At 47.6% G+C, this 23,571-nt stretch overlaps 1 protein-coding gene across 1 annotated transcript in view; it reads left to right on the forward strand.

Moving 5' to 3' along the window:
* The window catches only part of LOC138498335 (fibrocystin-L-like), a 94,757-nt gene that overhangs the window by 68,881 nt on the left and 2,305 nt on the right, over positions 1 to 23,571 (forward strand). Inside the window, exons 6-7 of the mRNA XM_069622134.1 lie at positions 4,911 to 4,953; positions 17,736 to 17,806. Of these exons, the coding sequence (XP_069478235.1) occupies positions 4,911 to 4,953; positions 17,736 to 17,806 (114 nt within the window). The remainder of the gene's footprint in view (positions 1 to 4,910; positions 4,954 to 17,735; positions 17,807 to 23,571) is intronic.

Here is a 23,571-nt window from a genome sequence, read left to right on the forward strand (position 1 = left end):
CACAGAATAGAAGGGGAGATGCACCAACTCACTACAGATATCTTTGTGCCACCTGTAGTAAAACACTGAACTGGGCTGACTCAGCCCTTCACCTTTCATTGGTCTTTACATTGGGAAAAAAACCCCCTTGTTCAGAATATTTAGAAACATGAAGGATCCAGCATGAAGGACAATTAAAAAAATTCATATGCGTCAATGTTTACTGAACATCATGCAAGGCAACATCGTCAGGCTACAGTTCCTGGAATGCATAGGAAATGTGCTTTCCTCTGTCATTAGGGATTGAACATTGCCTTAAAGACATCAGCAAATCTGTGATAATTGAAATTCTTTGAGTTACATAGACAGTGAATGCTCAAATCTGGATCAACGTCTTTCCAAATTTTTAATGCACAAAGCTCCCCAAAAAAATTCTCTAAATCCGTATTGCCTGTAGACTGTTGGGAGGTCAACAATGAGCAGTGGCAGGTGGGGTGCATCACAATGCAGCCTTGTGTGAGAAACCTTAAGGTGTCTGACCTACTAGTCCATGGGGATCTGTCATCCAGGTGGCCAGGACATGACCATCGCTATTGGATCCAGTTCCTGGGGGTGGACCAGTGCGGGCGGATCACCTGGATGGGGGTCTTCGGGGAGTGGAAGTGGGACACCGAAGGGTGAGACGCGGTACCCTCTTCCTTATGACACCTTTTCCCCATCCTACCCCGTGAGATAATTAAAAACTCTACCCACCCTCCTTTCCCGGCACACACGTGAAAGACAACGGACTAACACCAGAGCTGTTTACCTGACATGTCCCAACACAAGGGTGAGGCAGAGTCAGGCAGTTGCCGATGGCTATGCACATCTGACTGCCCTTTCTCTTCCCCATAGAATAAAACGCAAAGCACAAGAGCACACTTTGAGCAAGGCCAACCGTACGAGGAGGCAGCTATTCCACGCATTTCAAACGGAGGAGAAAGGTGGCAAGACCTGAAAGGACGACAAGGAGGGAATTGCCCATGCCCCTTTCAACCCAAACCCGCAAAGCCTCAAGAAAACGATTATAAGACCGGGAACTACAGTTTTGGCGTATGGTGTGACAGGTGTCAATGGTACATGGGGCCCTCCCGCACTGATAGCCAGGGCGGGGAGAAGCGGTTGTGGCCGTGGTACCGTTCTTAACTCCAGAGGCAAGAAACGCCAACGAGTTCAGCACAGCTGGTGAGTCTGAGAGAACTGATAGTAGACCGAACTGTTCTGGACCCAAGTTTGCAAGCAACAACATTGTATGAACAAAGAACTTATGTGTATTTGAACTTTAAAGAAAACCCAGTTAAGGATCAGATACAGAAGTGGTCCGGCAGTAACGTGGGTGCTCATTCGAAGAACTCCGGCTGGAGCCTTTTGTTGAAACTACATGAACCAAGGGGCCTTAGGGGAGGCTGGCGGGAGGTGTCAAAGTGGTCATACGAGGGTCAAACAAAACCCAGTACAGTTGAAAGTCTTTGACACATGGAGGAATCAAAGTGAACTGTGTTACTGGGGCACATTTTAACCCGACTGAGGGATGCCTACGAATTATGGTGACCAGTAACACAGCTGAGAACTTTGTGTTAATAGAACTGTGTGAAGCCTGGCTGGGTGCTTTAAGGAAAGCCTGACTGGGGGCTGATACCCAGACTTGGGTAAGAAAAGAAACTAAGGGGTCTAGAGTGACTATTTTTGTGAACTCTGGCAAGTGTGAACCTGACCGAGAGATAACAAGAGAATGCTAGGGGAAGTGAACTCTGCTTTCTGATGAGATTGTGAAACTGTGTTCTTGTGGCAAGTGTGAACCCGACGGAGGGATACCAAGGGAAAGGCTAAGGGAAGCGAGTCCCGCATTGTGATAAAACTAAGTGAACTGAGATAAATTGGCAAGTGGGAATACGGCTGAGGGATGCCTGATAATTAGGGTGAACAGTACTACACCCGTGAACATTGTATTGACAAGCGTGAACCCGACCGAGGGATGTCCACAGTGAATAATTGTTCAAAAAGACATTAAGACTCTTGAATGATGCAAGATGATGATATTCTGAATGAAAGGCCGTAGTGAACCCGACTGAGGGAGGCTAGCGTTGAAAGAAGGATCGGAGCCTGGTTGAGGGGCTCCAAGGGTGAAGAATAATCGTCTGATGCCAAGATTAATTGAAGGAACTTTTGTTTTGTTGTTTATGGAACATCAGGCGCTCTGAAGCAACAGACTTTGCGTGAAAGAGACGAGACTTGGCCACAGAAGGCCCTGATATTGTTGAAAGGAACTGTAAGCTCATGTCAGAGAAGCCCAGAAGTGTGCTCTGCTCAAGAGTCCCGCCTTGCCCCATGTTAAAAACGTGGGCAAGGGAGACGTCGGTCATAACATCCTGACTTAACATTTTGTGAACACTTCTTTCTTTTCTTGTGAACATTATCCCACACTATTTTGTAGCATAGCGTTAAAGATTGGCAATTGTTTTCTTTTAGTATAGGCCCTTTTTGTTTGACTGGACTCCACTTGGACTGTATTATTATTATTTGATGGTCGTAGCTTGCTCCCATCTTAGATATAGGTTTAGATTTTTATCTCACCCATTGTTACAGGTTAATAAACACCCTTGAACTGTGATCACTTGTGTCTGTTTTACTATTGCCACCATGAGTTCCTTACACTTGTAATCGTGAGCTAGCACTATATATTCCTAACTCTTTTGTTCAATATGAATGCAGTGCATGGCGTCTGTGCCCCACCACTGAGAATTGACAATGGGCCTCATTACGACCCAGGCGGTAAGTTACCGCCTGGGTCGTACCTTTACCACCATGGCGTAAACTACGTTTACGCCATGGTGGTTGGCGGACTTACCGCCCCATTCCGAGGTCGGAGGGGCGGTAAGTCCCCAATCCCCATTTACCCTTCCCCATTCCCATTTTTGCCCCATAGGGCATAATGGGAGTGGGGAAGGCGTTAATTACGCCACCGTAAATTACGGTGGCGTAATTAACAACATGGTCCCTTAGCGCCATGGATTTTAACACCTGCTAAAAGCAGGTGTTAAATCCGCCATGGCGCTAAGGGACCTCGGAATCAGGCGGTAAGGGTCGGCGCTGTTTACGCTGCCGTAAACCCCTTACCGCCTGAGTCGTAATGAGGCCCAATACCTTTGTTCACCAAACAGTAGTCTCATCTACCCCACCCACTTGAATTGGGCCCCATCATTTATGTTGTGACCCTGGCTTCTGCAGGCACAGGTCCTAGCAGCCATATACACTTTTGAATATGTTATCAATAAACAGAACAGCGTTTTCTTAAAAAGAAAAAATATTTTAAAGTAAAAAATCAACTCCCATAAGGGATACCCATTTAACTGAAATAATATATCTTTACTGCCAAAGAAAGTATTTGTGGAGCCCCTTTTACAACGTCATTTTCAAGGTGGCAAATGTTAAAAAGCTGCACCACAAGGGTTGGTGCCAGAGAATTCCATGCTTGCCACAATTTCTGGTGTGAGTGGCATCAATGCACCTCAAATGGATTTCCCTGGAATATCTCTTCCAGAAAAAAACTGGCGCACTCCATGCAACTTCATGGTGAAGATGGATTTGGAGGGGTCACTTCCTTTGAAGATCTCTGTGGTGCACGTATGTGAAAAGGGGAGATGCAAACGAGTTTAGCACATGCACTCGGTGAAGGGTCCAGGCTTAGCTGATCACATGTTCAGAAGGATCTGAAAATCTAGAAAGAACCTGACCAACCTTATATGGCACAGGTTATGCTCTTCTGCATGGCTAATTGGTAGGTCTCAAAATGAACTCCTGAAGTGGAATGATCAAAAAATGTAAAATCCTGAGCATAGAAGCCTTCAGATCTCAGCACATCTATTAGAGTACAGTTGTATGTGTTCTTTGCAACAAAGCCATGAAAAAGATTAAAGGTGAGTCGGAGGATACCAGGGAGAGTATAATTGGCCACCACTCATACAGTGCTGGGTCTGAAGAAAGCAATGTGTTCTTGCTAATGTACACTAATTAATGATGATTATCCTCAGTTAATGGTCAAGTTTACCAGAGTGATCCTAATGGAATGTACCCTTTAAGCCAGAGCACAGAAAACAATTGCAACTTCCAACTATTCAGTAATTGTTGATTGGGAGAGAACGCTCAGATGTGGAGTCTGAGATTAAAAAAAGACTGTGCCTAATTACGAGTTGGGCAGAGCAGAAACAATGCACTGGAATTACCACATACTGCTGCATTCCTGCACGGCCCCAACTACAAGTTTGGCAGAAAGTCAGAGAATTCACCTCCTGCCATGAGCTGGTGGTAAATCCTCTGACTTTCTGTCCATTTTTGGTGGAACTACCACGTCAGAATTTCTGCTGCATTAATTCCTCTGAAAAAACCCCATAGGGTCCAATGGACTCTGAAAAATGGGGATTTACTCTGCCCCTTGTAATGCAGCAGTAATTCCGCCGGACTATGTGGCGGCAACAGAAACACAGTTTGCTGGTATCCTGGCAGATTTTCCACTAGGATACCAGCAAACTCGTAATAACCCCCAATGTGAGTCTTGTCCCATAAAGACAAAATATTAACTGCATCAGAGAATCATGTACAGATCATTAGGTTTGCAGTGAGCATGGTAGTAACCACTTGAGAATGGTGCTAACCACTAGAGAATGGTGGTTATTACTTAAGAATGGTGGTAACCACTTGAGATTGGTGGCAACAGCTTGGGAATGGCCATAACCACTTGAGAATGATGGTAACCACTTAACATGAAAATGAGTAAGTGACTAGAAATATAAGGCAAATATAGACTTGGGGCCTGATGTCATGGTGATGTTTGCTTTCTATGGCTATGGTATGTATATTAACACAAGCATAACTATTTCCCATTTCTCTCACAGGGCATCACAATGTCAGTTTGATCGTAGACCAAGACTATGGACGGTATGTCACCTTTGACCAATCTTTACAATGATCTGATATACTTAATGTTTACTATATCTATTATTCGAATGGATTGTGTCCTCCCACATATTCCTCATCTTAGATATATCCTTACCTTCAGCTTTGCTGCTTCGGAAGATAAGGATATATCTAAGATGAGGAATATGTGGGAGGAACATCCAATCGAAAGAACATTACAGTTGGTAAGTAACTTGTTCTTCGAATGGATTGTGTCCTCCCACGTATTCCTCATTTTAGATATTACCTTCAGCTTTGCTGCTTCGGAACGAAGCAGCAAAGCTGAAGGTAAGGATATATCTAAGATGAGGAATATGTGGGAGGAACATCCAATCGAAAGAATGTTACAGTTGGTAAGTAACTTGTTCTTCGATTTGCCTCTCACTTAGATATAGCTTTGTATGACTACTGATGAAAAATGTAACATAATCAAGTAAGACTAGGAGTAACACAATCAGGGAAATACCACAAGAACAACAGTCTTGAGTAATACTCACTGTGATTAAGACCCCAATTTAAACTATACGAAAAGGGTTGCTGCCACATCCTGATTCAGGGGCACAGCTAGCCACAGCTCTGTCTTCAATCGAGAGTCTGGTGAAGCTGCAGTTCAGGTGTCCAGACTCAGTCAGCTGCTGGTCCATCTCAGTGCCGGTGTTCTCGCCACTTCATGGTCAGTGCTGAGACCTGGCACTGCAAGGCTTCCAGCTGTCAGAGAGGTTGAAGATTGTTGCAAGGCTGACCCTTTTGAGTTGAAAGCAGCAATGCAATTGTGATCCCACTCTGATGGCTGGGCATCCAGTTTTTCACCTTCAAAAGGATCTTGGATAGGAGTTGGTTACAAAGGGTTAGCTCCCACCCAATCACCGGGTCATCATATTTGTTTATTCCTTTTTTTTATAGTGCTGCCCTTGAATTTATTGGGGAATTAAGAATATGCTATGATGCCCGTGCCTCAAAAGCATGGTTGTTTTTATTTGAACATGGTGGTTCTGTGCATCAAAATTACATTTTCCAGGCTTGACCCTGGACAAAGATTACAGATTTGGATTCAGCCTTGAATGTAGACACCAACTGAAAATATTACTATCTAATCATGGTCACTATAGCCTTATACTCCCCGTTCTGGCAGTATTTGCCTACCTGATTAATCACTGGAATATGGTTTGACAGAGAACCAGTGGGCAAACTAGGCAGGACAAAAGCAGAAAATTACCTGGTCCATTCTCATGGAGATGGCACAGTGGATTTAGCAAACTCTGGCAGTCTTTCCATCCTGTTGTCCTCTCAGCCTTTGATATGATTGGCCACCCCTTCTACTACAGAGACTCTTAAGTATCAGAAATCTCTACTCAATCTCATCTCTACCACCAGGACTGTAATCTGTAGAGTGCCCCTAGGGCTGACCCCTGCCCCAGTGGCCTCATTATAAGTTTGCCTGGTAATTCCGGCGGGATATCAGCAAACTGACCTACTGTTTCCACTGCATGATATCAAGGAATTTCCGGGATATTACAGGTGGCGGAAAGGGCAGTAAATCCCCATTCCATGGAGTCCCAGAGGACTACATGGAGGGGATTGCTGGTATTGCCGGCACTAGTATTATTGCTATTATTCTCCACTGGTGGGGGCCTGATTTACCTCCAGCACTTGTCTGGAGGTAAATCAGTGACCCCCACCGGCAAACTTGTAAATTTGTGTTGCAGTAAAAGTGACGGTCACGGAATTACCATATTTTTTCCTGCATTGCAACACTTGTAATGAGGCCAAATGTATACTATCAGACAAATAATGAACAAACAATAATAGAAAAAATAATGAACATACTAAGGGAACTAGAACCATGTGAAAAAAATATATATCTCTTATGTCACACTCTGTGCCACCTTTTAGTACCTAAAGCCACAAAATTGAATGTTTTTAAAAGCATTATATATTGCTTCCTCTCCTATACATTTACATTTAAGTGGTATTGTAGAGTTACTACATTTTAATAGAGACCCACCACACTGGGCTCTAAAACAGATGGCACAGTCACATTTTTCAGACCTTTCACAAACAGATGTCGTCTTGAGTCAATTACACAAAAACAGGGTGTATATGCAGAATTACATAAACAATATAACCAAAGAAATAGCAACATTTAGAACATTCTTGAAGTTCTCAAACTTTTAATTAAAATACTTAAAACAGTATTAGTCTGGGTACAGGTTGTACTTTTGAACCAACGTGTTTCATTTTCCATGTTGGCGTGGCTGCAGCTGTCTCAATGAGGCATTTCTTTATTTGGAAATTCTGAAGTGTCAATGTGATTAATATACATTGTAGCCTCTTGGTTTAGGGGTGGCGATTTCTTGTGCATCCATACTGAGGTTTCACAGTGTTTATAATTGGCAAAACAGATGTTGGTTGTTGGTGGCCCTGTTTAAGTTACATTGTGCAAGGAAAATTAACACATCAACAACGTTGCATATGGTAACTAATTTGTTATGCTCCAGTCTTGTTAACTGCTGCTGGTAAGAACACTGGATGTCACATTGTCCACTACTGAGTTATTTGTCTCTCTAATTCTGTACTATAAGTCATGGATAACCTAGATCTGTGGACAACATGGTAGAGAGACAGGGATCCTTTTTCACACTTACAGAGGCAAAATACAGAATTGCCTGGTCGAGACCCTGTTGTTCTCTGATGTCACCAAGGGACTGGTGGGTATTAATTTCTGGATGAACACAATGGCCCTCATTACAACCTTGGCGGAGGACTCCAAGGTGAGTGGGGCGGTAATTCCCCATTCACCATTTGCTCTCCCCCATTCCCATTTTTGCCCCCATAGGGCATAATGGGGATGGGGAAGGCGCTACTTACAGCACCGTAAATTACGGTGCCGTAATTAGCTCCAAAGTCCCTTTGCGGGTTGGATTTTTATCGCCTGCTAAAAGCAGGCGTTAAACACCAACCCGCAAAGGGACACTTGTAATCAGGCGTTAAGAGTTGAGTTGTAATGAGGGCCAATCAGTCTGATGATGAAAGGGGCAAAATAGACATGTTGGTATTGTGGCCGAAATAGCTTCTTAAATCAATTAATATTCTCTTCCCAGCACACACATTCTTTGGGCAAAAGTCCCAATCCATATCATAATACGGCCCTGTGCCCCACTGATGGCAACCTCCTGCTACAAGTCTACCCAGACCCTTTTCCATATTGTGCCCACATTTTTGGAGCTCTCCTCACAGTGAACACGATCTGGTTCTGACCACAAGCCCTTAAGTGGGACACAAACGCTCAGCCACTGCCCAGATCAAACTGTAATTGTACCTCTTCCACCCCAAGGGGATGCGACCTTTGGCACTCCAGATGTTTTGGACTACAGTTCCATCAGCTTTATTTATTTATTTATTTATTTATTTATTTATTTATTTGTATTTATAATGTGCCCATACAGAATGTGTTTCCAGCCACAAAAAGGCAGGGGGAGGGGCAGGGATGACAAGACAAAAACGTTCCTACTAGGCCTTGTGACATTTAGATCGTGCAAGTGCAGTAACAAGAAGTGCGGGGGAGAGTGGAGGAGGGTAAGTGCTGCTCAGGGTGGAACGATCCATGCGTTAACCGAGTGCCGAGGAGGCCAGGTGGACAGAGAAAAGGGAATGCAGAGAGTGCATTGGAAAGGAGGTACACAAGCTAAGTGCGAGAAGCGGGGCTGGAAGGGCTCAAGGGGTGCAGGCCCAGCCAGACAGGGAGCACACAGGGAGGGGGCTCGGAAGGGCAAGTGTAGGTTGGGGTCATGGGGGTCAGGGAAGACAAGTGCAGGGATAGACTGGTCGAGGAGAGCTTGGAGCCCTGTAAGAATTTGAAGGAACCAGGCAGCCAGTCAAGAGGCAGAGGGGGGCAGTAGCAGGGGAGGGGGAGAGGGAAGGAGGAAGAAAAAAGGAGGGTCTTGAGAAGCTTCCAGAACTTAAGGAGATCCGACTCAAGTCTGAGAGGGTCAGGGAGGCAGTTCCAGAGGGAGGCACTTGCAGAGCAGAGAGATCGACCCCCCACTCTCTGCTTAGAAAAGCATCTGGCCTGCAGAGAGTTGGAACTAGAACAAAGAAGGGCTCTAGCAGGGAGGTATTTAGGGAGAGAGAGTTGGATGTAGCAGAGTCCCAGGCCCCAGAAAGCCTTGTGGATGATGCAGAGGGTCTTGAACTTGATTCTCGCAGCAACCGGGAGCCAGTGGAGAGATGTTAGGGCTGGAGCGATGCATTCCCTGAGCTTGAGGCCAAGGATCCGTCTCACAGCCCTATTCTGGATTAGTTGAAGGGGCAAAGGGAGGAGTTAGGCAGATTGAGGAAGAAGCTGTTGCAGTAGTCCAGCCTGGAGAGGACAAAAGCTCTGGAGAGATTGAGTTTCTGGGGGAAGGTGAGGGAAAGGAGAATGCCTCTGAGGAGGTGCAGCTGAAAGTGGGCCTTCTTGGCAAGGTCTGTGATGTGAGGCGAGATCGAAAGAGAAAGGAGTCGAAGATGACACCAAGATGTTTTGCCACACAGGAGGGTGAGGTGAGGGGACCCATGGAAGGCCGTCAGAGTGTAGGAGGGAAGGAGGGAGCTGGGGTCCCAATGAGAAGGATCTGTCTTACTGGCATTAAGGTAGAGATTGTTAGCAGTACACCATGCCTGAATAGCAGACAGACTGTCATGATGCATACCCCCGGGCATCCAGACCACGTCCATCAGCCCCGGGAGCAGGCATCATGTTGCCTTGAGAAAACTCAGCAACCCCTGCTAGGGGCTGTCTATGGGACATCAGTCCTGGCGCCATAGGCGCCAGGCTCATGGGTGCACACTTACCTGATGCAGACCATGCTGCAAGAAGATCCAAGCCCATGTGAGGCCTGGAAGGGACTACTTTACCTTAGGGACTATTTTGTTACTCGGGTGTGGTCGAGGAGGAATACCTACCTGGGACTACTTTGGAGGCTTTTTAAACCACGCCCGAAGAGCAGCACATGCTTCGCGTTATTCTGCATCCAGCAGCATAACGTTCACCGTGCCAGCAGCAGCATCCAGCCTTCTGCCACGCCCGCCTCGAACCTGGAACACCTAGAAAGAAGCAAAGGTTAGAACAAGAGTATTACCTGATTTCTTACCCGATCCCGGATTCATCGCATCTTCAAACCAGAGGAAAGACTTTGTTGTAAACGTGTCGCATCGCCAGCAGGAGCGCCGCTCCATACTCATCGTTCCACGCAGCATCTCTCCGATCCGGCACTGTCTCCATCTTTGCATCGCCGAATCCCGGCACCTAGGGGGGAAAAGAAACAACAAGGTGAGCAGAGAGAACAGACAGAGACAATCTCTTTAGCCGCCATATGCTTACCTGATTTTACCGCCGGAGGTATTATTCATCAGCACGCCACATCTTCTTATGCCACACCTGCAAGAAAAAGAGAAAGCAGCAAGTTTAACCCTTGGCATTATTTACCGGACAGTGTTGGGTAACACAGACTTTTACCGGAGCGCTTTCAGCTGTCAATCTTCTTATTGGGTCAAGGCTGCAAGATAAAAGAGGAATTGGACAGGAGTGAATTCCAGACATTTTGAACTCTTACGAACTATATACTTACGGTTCTTTGCCAGGACCTTTTGGAGTCAGGATTCGTCTACAACTCTTCCAAAACCTTCAGGCCAGTGAAGTAACTGGTCATCAACGCGCCCCTGCGTACTTCGCAGGATGGAGGGCTCATCCTTCAAGAATATAAGGTGAGATTGCTGAGAGGGCACTTCAAAGGTGATAGTGGGGAGGACAGTGGGGGTGCTATCACTAGAATCCACAAGTGGCTAAACCCATCTCTCCACCTGCAGGAGAATATTTCTACGGGTCAAGCAGACAAGATTAGGAGGGCAGATCCAGTCAGTCATCGCTGCACTACGCATCACGTGGGTGGAGGCCGCAGCAGTCCGGGTCCGACTGACGCCCCTCTGGGAGCCAGGTGAGCGTAACACAGACAGTCAGGGATGAGAGGAAGTGGAGGAGGCAGAGGAGGGGCGCTTGAAGGAGAGCTGAGTTTCATCCAAATAACATTGGAAGTTAGGAGAGAAGGCAGAGATCGAATGGGGTAGAGTGGCAAGGTAGATGTTGAACAGCCAAGGCGAGAGGATAGAGCCTTGAGGGACTCCACAGGTGGAGAGTGAGAGTTGAACCTGGGAAGGTCGGTCAGAGAGGAAAGATTTCAACCTGTCGAGAGCCAGGTCTGTGATGCCAAGGATATCATGGAGCCGATTTATAAGGGTGGCATGATTGACCTTATAAAAGGCCGAGGAAAGGTCAAGAAGGATGAGAATGGAAGGAGAGTTGGAATGAAGATTAGAGAGCAAGTCTTTATGGGTGTTCAGGAGTGCAGTTTCTGTGCCTCTCGAAGCTCTGAAGCCAGACTGGTGGTCGTAAAGGCAACCAGCAGATTCAGTGTGGTCGATAAGATGGGACATGGCCAGCTTCTCCAAGAGTTTGCCCAGGAAGGGGGTAATGGAGCTAGAGCAGTAGTTAGCCAGACAGGAAGCGTCAGCAGAAGGCTTTTTGAGGAGAGGGTGCACAAGGGAGTGCTTGAGGAATAACAGGAACAATCCAATGGCAAAGGAGTGTTGCAGAAATCAGCCATGGCTGAAGCAAGTGAGGCAAGGTTATCCTTGATAGTTCAAGAGGAGCAGGCAAGCACATGTTTGTCTAGAAACCTCATCAGGTGATTTGGAAGAAAGAAAAAGAATAGGAGTGAGCGGGGTAGGAGGGCCAAGTCAGGTCTGAGAGCAGGTGAGGGAGAAGGGAGTGGTGTAGAGGATAGTGAGGACAGGATGTCCTAAGTTTGAGTAATGAAGTGAGAGGCCAGTGCAATGCAGCGGAACAGGGAAGGCAGAGGAGAAATTGAGGCTGCGGTAGGAATGGCGAGTTCCTTGCAGATTTTGAAAAGTTTGCTGTGTTGTTAGTGCCCCCAGAGATGAAAGCTTGGATATAGGACCTCTTCTTCGAGCAGATGGAAAGCCTGTATTGCATTTGGAGCAGGCGGCAGGCCAGTTTGTCAGAGGATGTGTTTGAAACCTGCCACTTCCGCTCAGCAGCTCTGCACTTATGTTTCAGAGAGGCCAGGTCGCAGTCATACCAGGTGCTGCTCTTGGAGGCAGGCTTCCTGCAGATCTTCATGACAGGGGCAAGGATGTCCAGAGTGTTTGAGATAGAGAGTTGAAGGTTAGTAGGGGCTGTGTCAGAGTTAAAGTCAGTGGCAGGAGTTGGAGGGGGAATGAAGGTGGCATCAAAAGCAGCAGCTGACACTCGCTTCATAGGTTGAATGACGGGGACTGGCAGTGTGGGTGGGGGCTTAGCTGGGGGACCCAGGAGGTCCAGGCAGAAGGCAGAAAAGCATGATCTGACCAGAAGAGGGGAGTAGTGAAAGGGTTGGAGATGGTGATGTCTGCAGAGATGAGATCATCCAAGGTGTGTCCAGCTGAGTGTGTTGGACCAGAGAGAAGAATGGAGAGAGAAAGGGTGTCACAGAGGTTGCAGAAGAGTCCAGAGGCCGCATTAGGAGAGTCAAGGTGAATATTGAGGACTTTGAGGATGTGAAGCTTGGAGGTGGAGGCCAGGAGAGAAGAGGTGAGGTCAGACCACTCTGAGAGAAAGAGGGTTACCGGGCAAGGAGGCCTGTAGATGGTGTACAGAGTCAGTGAGAGGATAGGAGATAAACCAAGCTTTCAGATGAGGCATTCAAAGGAGGAGTGGGACTGAGTGGGTATGATAGTAGCAGGGACCTATTCAGGGAAGATCAGGGCCACTGGTCCCTGGACCACAAGGAGCAAGGTGTCAAAACTTGTGATATCGAGGTTGATATCTTCAAGGAGGTGGCAGATGTCAGAGGAGTGTTTTACAGCAGTGTGAGAGTTGATGGTAGCTAAATGAAGTTGGTTGCTACTTTTGAATGTCTTCCGATGAGTGGTACAGGAATGTGGTACACCCGTCGGTGGTGGCAAAGGGGCCATAGGGGTGGCAGAAGGAGGAGTGGCAGGAGAAGGCAGGAAGTTGATGAGAGACAGAAGATGCCTATCAAGAAGGAGGAGGTTGGGCTAAGAGCCCTGGACCATGCCCGTGCCATTCGGGTAGACATTTGATGATGGGCCTAGAGGAAAGGAAGTGGGCCAAGAGTACTTCCAAACAGGTGCTGCCATTAATGGGAGAGGACAAAAAAGGGGAGAGCACTGAGACCATGTGGGGAATCCAAAGGTCCCCAGAGCAGGAGTCAAGTTCTCCAAAAAGTGGGGGCTCATTAATATACCAATTGAGTGTGGCATCACAACAAATTAGCATATCAAGGTGCCCTCTGAAAATAGTGGGGTAATTTGGGCCACCAGTGCGTACCATCGACTTGAGCCCTGATGAAGAGGGAATGACTAAGAGAATGTCGGTGGCAGTCTGCCTGGAAGAAGCTTTGACATAGGTGTCAGAGATGGGCAGGCCTGGATTAGAGACCAGGAGATCCTTCTTGAACTTTTTCCTTCTAGACTTCGGAAGAGAGATAGGATAGGTGATAGAATAACAGAGAAGATAGGGGAGATTGAAAGCACCAGGGAGGGAGAGAGGGCGAGGGGGAGAAACACCAATCTACAGCACACAGCAATTAAACAACCTAGAATCAAGTGTCCAGGATGAAGGGAAAAGGCCTAGGTTACAGCATAAATACAGTGGAAAGCAAGGCACCTAGAAGCGAGATATCTGGATAGAGGGAAAAAATCCTAGATAGAGGGATAAAGGGAAAAACTTAATTTTCAAACACTGCAGCAAATGGAAAAAACAGACAGATTCGACTTTTCTGGAAAGAGGGATGAAAAGCCTAATTTTCAAACACAACAGCAAATGCAAGAAGAAACAGATATGACTTTACTAGATAGAAAGGGAGACGCCCCAATGTCTAAATACGAAAACTCACCTAATGCCAGACATGGATAAAATACAACTGTGACGTGCAGCAGACTACAATGTTAGTTAATAGGGGTAATAAGAGAGGAGGGACAGTTACATAGGGAGCAGTAATGGCTGTTGCACCTGCCCACACATTTCTTACTTTGTCAGTCGCTGCTGGTTGACAGCTTCCCTGCATGCTCCCACCGTGAAGACAGGCATACACAGACTGGAGCTGCTGCTGTAGGAGCTGCCCTTTGCCTTGGGGCCCCTAGCCAATGGGGCTGCCTGGGCAGTGGGGCTGCCCTGAAGCGTCCACTAAGGTAGGGCAGTAGTACCAATTAGGCGGCAGGGGCAGTGTGGGATGATTTAGGGAGGGAGGGAAAGAAACAAGGGGTTGAATACCCATGCTCACAAGCCGCAATGCCGATAGCACAAGAGTAATAGGAATTAAACTTCCAATGCAGGCTAATTCAACTCCGGCACAAGATGTTATCAGGCAGTGAAGTTGAAACTTTCAATGCAGGCAAATTCAATACTGCACACAATGTTATCAGGCAAAAGCAGTTAACACGTTCAATGTGGGCAAATTCAATACTGCACACGATGTTATCAGGCAAGAGAAGTTAAAACTATCATAGTCAATGGTGAGAGATTATGGTCACAGTCCAAAACATCTGGAGAACCGCAGTTTGTAGACAACTCACATAGACTAATGTCAATAAGAGCATCTGCTGCAGTTTCCAGAAGTATGTTCTTAGGAGAAATGCAGCACTTATCTCATGATTGGTCCCCCTAATATGGGGCATTGTAAATCTTCCTCTGTCTGTTGCTACAAATATGTGTTCCGTGCTTACTGTATAAATCAGAATAAACATAAACATTTCATAGTTTACCTTCATACTGCTCTCTAGAGTATGCAGATTGCATATTGGTTAGGGCTGGAATTTCCTCCTTAGGCCCGGATGCCAGCAGGCGAAGCCGACCCCCTCCAAGGGCCACCTGTAAGGGCATCATCATACCCTGTCCGGGGCCTCTTTAGAACTATTGCCATTGAAGAAACATCGTTGCTTCCCATTTTGTGCACCTATCATAATGTTGCATTTTACTCATGTTACCTGCATATTTGATGTAGCCCCCGTATCATGAGGCGAGGGTTTCCCATTTTGTGCACCCATCCCAATGTTGCATTTTACCTATTTCACCTGCATATTTGATGTAGCCCCCGTATCATGAGGCGAGGGTTTCCCATTTTGTGCACGCGTCCCAATGTTGCATTTTACCTATTTCACCTGCATATTTGATGTAGCCCCCGTATCATGAGGCGAGGGTTTCCCATTTTGTGCACGCGTCCCAATGTTGCATTTTACCTATTTCACCTGCATATTTGATGTTGCCCCCGTATCATGAGGCGAGGGTTTCCCATTTTGTGCACCCATCCCAATGTTGCATTTTACCTGTTACCTGCATATTTGATGTAGCCCCCGTATCATGAGGCGAGGGTTTCCCATTTTGTTCACCCCTCCCAATGTTGCATTTTACCTATTTCACCCGCATATTTGATGTAGCCCCTGTATCATGAGGCGAGGGTTTCCCATTTTGTGTACCCATCCCAATGTTCATTGCACTTGCACGATCTAAATGTCTCATGGACTAGTAGGGACGATTTTGTTATACTTTTATCCTGTGTTCCGTTTCTGTACTTCTTGTCACTGCAATTGCACGATCCGAATGCCTCATGGGCTTTTGGGACCGTTTTTGTTTTCTGTTGTTAATTTTCTGTTCCGTTTGTGTACTTCTTGTTACTGCACTTACTCGATGCAAATGTTACAAGGCTTAGAAGGACTGTTTTTGTTGTCCTTCATCCCTGCTCCCCCAAACCTTTGTGTTGTTGCGCCTTCTAACACTGTGTATAGGGGCATTACAAATAACCAATAAATAAAATAAATAAATAGACTTCTGACAATTCAACATTGTCTAACAAACTAGGACTACAGCAATCCGAAAAATACCATATTCACAACACAGGGATTGCCTCAGTAAAAATGCCCAGAGAAACGGGCAAACACTAACATGAAATGTATTCTCTCAATGACATCATGTTGGGGACCTAATCGCTAACTTCACAAGCTAGACTGGTGTGTTTATACAATGATATGTATACTCTTTCATGTCATACATATTATAATAACCACCTACACATCAGAGCATAAAGCAAACGTGAATTGAATGTCGATGAACTACAATGATGAACCAAACATATCTCTGATAATCATCAAGAAAGAAATCACAAATTAAAAGATGGATTATGGGAAATTCCGATCACTAATGCATAAACAACATCAAAACAAAACGCCAATCATAGTGCACATTTGATGATGCATAATATAGCTTTATAGACCTGCAGTGAGGGGGCCTTACCAGGCATTATGGGCCCTGGAGACCGAGTTAACAAGGCATGAGGGACCATAAGGCCCGGTACGGCCCTCGCTGCAGGTCTATATAGCTATTAGAACCCATGGGCAAAAAGAAAAAAGTTAATTTAAAAATATAATTTGTACAATTGTTATATTGTTTTTTGGGGAATTAAATATTCCTTGTAGAAAATGTAAGCTTAAAAAAACCATGAAAAATAGCATGATAAAAAAATAAGACATGTTTAATTATAGTAAGCTGTTCTTTTAACTAACAAACTAAAACTAAAACTAAGGAAAAAAGACGGTATTCATAGGGAAATGTAATTTTCACTTTGGCCGCTAGAGGGGGGCGAATCACTCTTAATGCTAACTTTCCGATCTAAAGAAAGCAATTTACAAGCTATGATGGAACTGCGAGCTATACCAGTTCTTAAAGCCCGCAAATTGGCCAATGGGAAATGGTTATTCACTTGCCCAGGGTTCTAATACAGAAATCTCACTGGACAGTTGTGGACAATATGATGTGGGAACACCCGCAATACCGGTAGCCTTGGAAGGTTCCATGTGATAAATCGCGGCAAAAAATACTGTGGTTACAAAATATCGCCGGTTTTTGCACCGCAATGCATGTAAAGGATGCGGGGGACACCCCTGGACCCATTATACCATTTAAGGGGCGCGGGGGAGACCCCCGCAAGCCCTGCTCCCCTTAAATGGTATAATGGCACACCTTTACCGGGTCAAACCACGGCATTTTTACTGTGATTTTTTCTTTACCGCAACATTTTTGCCGCGATTTTATTACCTGATACCCCTTGGAATGTGGCATTCGGAGCAATCTGCAGGCTACACTCATTCATAGACTCAGTGCATTCCAAGGGATTTGATATACAGCGTTAAGCCAAGCTCTCCACAGGGGGCTTAGCCACACTAGCCTGAGCCTAGGTAGGCCAGATGAAAGTGAGGACCTCTGCTAGGACTTAAGGCCGTTACCACCGAAGCCCTCCCTGGAAAGCGGGTTTAACGCTACTAGCACCTGGGTGCTAAACGTGTTTGTTCTTTAAAATCAAATGTTTCCTTTACAGATACCCACCATGGATCAGTTTCTTTATTCTGTCCATGGCAGCTGGGTGAGTTGGGCTGACGAGGGTGGCGGCAAAGAGCTGGAGGTTCGGGATAGCAGTGGAAAAAGCAGTGTGCTCAGAGGTGTGCAGGGGAGCAGAGGCAAAGGAGCTCGGCATGCGCTCGAGCAGCAACCAGCTGTCCCGCAATTGGGACTTATACTAGAGGTTCTGGCCTGGTGTTCCAGGATGCTGATTGGCTGCCACCCTTGCACTGTGGCCTGATATGAAAGCTAAAGATGTACGTTGGACATCTTTTAGAAAATGTGTCTTATATCTGTTTTTTTTTCCCATCGCTAGGAGTTTGGCATCGTCATCGAGCTACTTTATCTCGTCTCTGAATAAATTATCCATGTTCCAGACATTTGCAGGTAAAATACAAGTGCGTTACAATGCGAATCTCTGGCAAAGTAAACATTGATGTCTATACATTTCTTTATAATTTCCTTTTCACTGTTCCCTCAAAACAAACTTTTCCAAATCTGAATGCAAGAAATTATGTCAGCCTATAAAACGGTTTCTTTAAAAGTGTTTCCAAGGTCTAATTGCTTGGTGTAAATATGCCATTTGTACTTTAGTCATGTACTGGAAAGGCGGCATTCCCCTTGTCATCTGTGATCACAGCGTTACTGCAGCAGCTCTGCCCAGGGTAAAACTACAGGAGTTGGCAAGACATTCTCTGTAAACCTGAAGAATTTGCCTTACCCAAGACGAAGGAATCAATACCAAATCAGAGCAAATGCATGCCAGCTTAGCGATTCTTACACTCTCAGTCCAGAACTAAACGTGGAAAAGTTCCATACGGACACGCAAGCAGTCCGCCAAATTAAACCTTCACTGCCCCACCTTGCATGAAGAAACAGCATCTCAGAATAAACCCGCACCATCCATTTAATTCACAAAATCACACTGCCACTGTTTCAGACAAATGTAAAACCCAGGGTCCATTCACAGAAAGGTGATGTGTTTTGAGCTGTTGGAGACTGGGAGTAGACAATGGGCCTCATTACACGGTAGGCGGTAGGGATTTACCGGTAAGGGATTACCGGTATCGTTAAATCCCCTTTACAATCACGAGCCGAACAAACCGCTATTAGCGGCACCGCTAAGTAAGGTGGCACTATTAGCGGCAAGTCCGTGGGCGCGCGACCCCTCAGTCCGGAAATAGCACCATAGCGCTAATAGCACGCCATCACAAGCCATGCGGACATGGCAATACCGGCATGGCGAAGACCCAAAAACCCCTTACCGGCAAGGCGCTAATACCGGCATCGCGAACCACCCGTTAAAAGACCTGAGCAGTGTTCCCACCTGCCACAGGTTGACAAAATCAGCACAGGTGGAGGCAATGGAGACTGGCAGCACAAAAAAGCACACCACACCCCTTCCCACACCCATTTCCACACCAAGGTGGATGCAATACTAGCAGCATTACATGGGCTGGAGGACATGATTGCAGTGCAGCAGCTACAACAACAGGCAGCACAGAGGAGACGCAGGAGGAGGAGGGCAAGACAGGCGCAGCAAGCACCACCAGTGCACCTAGTGATACCACAGAGGCAGCCACCAATTCCTAGGATCAGAGCCAGTCCATTCAACCTAACCCCTGAGCAGATACACACCCTGTACCGTCTGGACCGGGATACCATCACCACCATTGTAGACATGATATACGAAGACATTGTGAGTCTCATAGACATCCGTACTGCCATCCCCCCTCTACTGAAGGTGGTAACTGTGCTCCACTTCTTGGCCACAGGCACTTACCAGCATACGGTAGGTCAGATGCATGGCATATCTCAACCAGTATTCTCACGCACGCTGAACCAGGTGCTCTATGCCCTCCTGAAGCACACAAGTCAACACATAGCCATGCCACGGACTGCCCATGAGATCACCAACACCAAAGTTGGCTTCCATTCACTGGCAGGCATCCCAAGTTGCATCAGGGCCATCGACTGTACCCATGTTGAACTGGTGGTCCCACAAGCCAATGAGGTAGTCTACCGTAACAGAAAGCAATACCACTCCATCAATGTCCAAATGGTATGTGACTCCAACAAGATCATCACACATTGTTGTGCCCGATATACCGGATCAACCCATGATTCAATGGTCCTGCGGAACTCGACAATACCACGATACATGGAGCGACATGCTGGACAACGTTCGTGGCTGCTTGGTGAGTAGCAGGCCAACCACATGGCAGTGTGATGTGGATTGTGAGTGTGGGGGGGTGCATACTCCAACTGGGTGTGAGTGGGGGGGAGATGCATACTCCAACTGGGTGTGAGTGGGGGGGTGGGTGATGCATACTCCAACTGGGTGTGAGTGGGGTGAGGGGGATGCATACTCCAACTGGGTGTGAGTGGGGGGGAGATGCATACTCCAACTGGGTGTGAGTGGGGGGGGGGTGGGTGATGCATACTCCAACTGGGTGTGAGTGGGGTGAGGGGATGCATACTCCAACTCGGTGTGAGTGGGGGGGGATGCATACTCCAACTGGGTGTGAGTGGGGGGGGGGGTGGATGCATACTCCAACTGGGTGTGAACTGGTGTCAGGAGAAGAATGGACATACATATTAGCATCACTGTCCAGTGAGGCAGCCCACAATGGACCAGACACAAAACCACATGCAAGTTGTGATTTGCCGGACAAAGATATCAATCCATTACGCCAAACATGCCATTTCCAACCACATGCACACCACACAACACACCATTTGCCCCATAACACAAATCAGCAACATGCATGGAAAAATCACATCAAAAAAATGTACGCTGAACAACATCAGAAATGATCCGCGCCCATGAGTGCATACAAATGGATCTCCTGTAGCCATTGAAGTGAGCCTCACCCGTACAACACTACTGAATTGCCATTAAACAGCATGGTGACTTCAAATGAGGAATGGCAGTATACTAGCAGTGTGGTAAAAACGTTGCCTGGGCCGGGAAACATGAATGACTTAAACTCAGCCAGGACATGGCAATCTCTGCCGTATGCATGCATGCTGCATGTCCACTTGCAAGGACTACCTCACCTTCCCACATTGCAGTTACCCTGATTGCCATGCGTGCTTGGATCAGTGGATGTCATTCACAATGCTATGATTGATTGTGTGATATGTACAGGTTCCATTTGATACACATACCCATTGTTGCACCCATGCAGGTGATGCCGGTTATCCCCTGAAGAGGTGGCTCCTTACCCCTGTACGGAACCCACAGAACAAGCACAAAGAGGACTACAATCGTGCAAATACCCGTACCCGCGTGGTAATTGAGCAGACATTTGGCCTTTTGAAGGCACGCTTCCGGTGCCTCAGCAGGTCGGGCGGGGCACTCCTGTACGGGCATGAGAAGGTGGCCAAGATCACCATGGCATGTGTCATGCTGCACAATATGTGTATCAGACGGAATGTGCCAATGCCCCCTGACATTGAACTGCAACCACCTAATGAGGATGATGACGGGGATGAGGATGGAGGAGAGGGGGCTGCAGGTCATGCAGGTGGCGATGCCCAGGAGGGACGTGCTGTGCGCCAGCACCTGATAGACCATTGTTTCTGATACACATGGATTAGGAGGGTGCAATTGATGTGGAGCTCAGGGCACTGGGTATTGGGAGGACATTGACCCTGTGCACCCTTCACCAATAAAGCACACATACACAATAATCAATGTCCAGTCATGTGATTATCCATGCCATAACGTGTGTATTGAGCATTATGTGAATCAAAAGTGCATGTACCCTCCACCCCAAACATCCTCTCCCTCCCCCTCTCCCCCCACAACTCCCCCAAACACCCTCACCCCCTCCCCCCATAACTCCCCCAAACACCCTCACCCCCCTCCCCCCACAACTCCCCCAAACACCCTCACCCCCCTCCTCCACAACTCCCACAAACATGGTGTGCACATCAGTGCTGCATTAGTCTGCAAGTGTCAACAGTGACAAGCTGGCCCTACTTCCCTCCTCCACTACCACCATTGGGGTGTTGTGAGTCTGGCTGCCGCAAGGACTGGCTGGACCTGCGCAGGGTGCTTGTTTGGTCGGAGCTGGCAGACGAAGAGGTGCCTGGTTGATCAGGTCCCTGTGTGTGACGCATGCTCTCCATCGCCTCAGCAATGCGGGTTTGGACCTGCCTCACAGCGGCCATCTCATTACATAAGCGCGTCGTGTTGCTGTCCATGGCGGTTTTCATGTGCCTTGAAAACTCCCGAATCTCCTCCCTGGACAAGGCAGCCTCGCCGGCCAACCAGGGCATTGAGCTCCTCCTGGCGCTGTCGTATTAGGCTTATGCTCTCGTCTGTGGCCCTGCCCCTGTTTCTCCTCGGCGCAGCTTGCTGCATGTGGCCGCCATCAGGTGAGCTTGCCACGGGACTCAATAACCCTGCCAGTGATTCTCTGGCATACACCTCATGGATGCTGCCATTTGGTGTGTTGCATGGGCTGTGGTGTGAAGACAGCTGGGGACTGGGTGTACGCTGCACTTCCGGTGTCGGACATGGGTTCTCCACATCACTCATGGGTGCCGTGGTAGCTGCTTCCCCAACGGAGCTATTGGCTGGGGACAGAGTGCCTTCTGCCACTGGCTCCTGAGTGGTGGGGGTGGGTGGTGTGGGTGCTACCACAGTGTCGGATGGGATATCAACCCTTGGTGAATTTGGTGCGTGTGTGGCTTTGGACCGCTGGGCCACTTCAGATTTCCCAGTGCCCCTCGATGTACTGGGCCTGGTGCCTGCAGCCTTGCCCTTGGCCTGCTTTTCGGGTGGTGGGGCCTGCGTTGCAGAGTCCAGCTCCTCACTGTCAGATTGTGAGCCTGTGGGGAGCAAGACAGGGATAGCATCAGTGATGGGTCAACGTGCATCATGCATATGTTGTTGTTGCTGCAGTTCTATGGATTTGGACATCTAGTTTGGACATGCAGTTGTTGGCAATGGGTGGGTCATCCAAACAAGAGTCAGGGTGACACGTGTGTGAGGTGCTGCATGCATGTGGTTGTGTGGGGATGTGCACGGCATATGTCCAGGGTTCTATACATGTGTGTGTGATGCCCCCATCCATTAGATAATTCCCATATCACATTTGGGGGAGGACCTCATGCTTTGCATTGCACTGTTTTGCGTGGACACTCACCTCCATCTGACGTTGTTGCCACACCGCGCCCATTTGGCCCACTCCCTCGATGGATTCAATGCCAATGATGCTGGCACATATCTCCTCCCACTCCTGCATCTTCATCGGGGATCCTCCTCCGCCTCCTGTGCCCATGGCCAGACTCCTGTTGGCCGATAGTATACTGCGTACACGGAGGCGCAGATCGTCCCACCGCTTGCGCACGTCCTTTACGGTGCGGGGGGTGGTGCCCACCGCACTGACTTTCCGCGCCACCTCTGCCCAGATCTCCTTTTTTCTCAGCAGTGCGGGACGCCGCATGTCGCTTGCAAACACTACATCTGCGTTTTCAGCTAGTGTGTCTGCTAGCATTGTCAACTCCTCGTCGGAGAAGCGTTGTTTGCACTGGCTCGCATCACCTTTCTTTAGGGCCTTGGGCATTCTTTGATGTCGTGGGAAGAAGTTTTTCCAGCTGTGGTGTTGCTGCAGGTCCTGGGTGCAGAGGATGGCAATGGATTGTGTTTTTAAAGATGGCCGCCGAGCTCTTTCGCGTTCCTGTGCGATGACGCTATTTCCGGTTCCGCTTTTTTACGGTGACCGCTAATAGCAGTGACCGCTAATGGCGGTAAGCGCTATTAGCGGTAACCGCTATTTCCATGTAGCATGAGGGCGGAGGTGCTATCAGCACTTTGGTCAAAGCCAGTAAGGTGCTCTTGGGGGACTTTTGCGGCATGGCGGTAGGGTCATTTACCGGCATGGCACTATGCGCGTGTCCGCGTACTCGGAATGGGGCGCTATTAACGGTCGCCTGCGAGGGCGGACACGCTAATAGCGCCATGCCGGTAAATTCCGTTTTTTACCGCCTACCGTGTAATGAGGCCCAATTTCTTATGGCCACTGTTACTCAACCAGTTCAGAAACAAACCTGTCACAAATATTGCCTTTGCAATCCCATATTGATTGCTGGGGAAGTCCCAATGCTGTGCTCTTTACATTATAGTAGTTCAAACCTTT

The sequence above is a fragment of the Ambystoma mexicanum genome, chromosome 5q, assembly GCF_040938575.1.
Source record: "Ambystoma mexicanum isolate Mex_15411 chromosome 5q, UKY_AmexF1_1, whole genome shotgun sequence".
Taxonomy (NCBI): Eukaryota; Metazoa; Chordata; class Amphibia; order Caudata; family Ambystomatidae; genus Ambystoma; species Ambystoma mexicanum.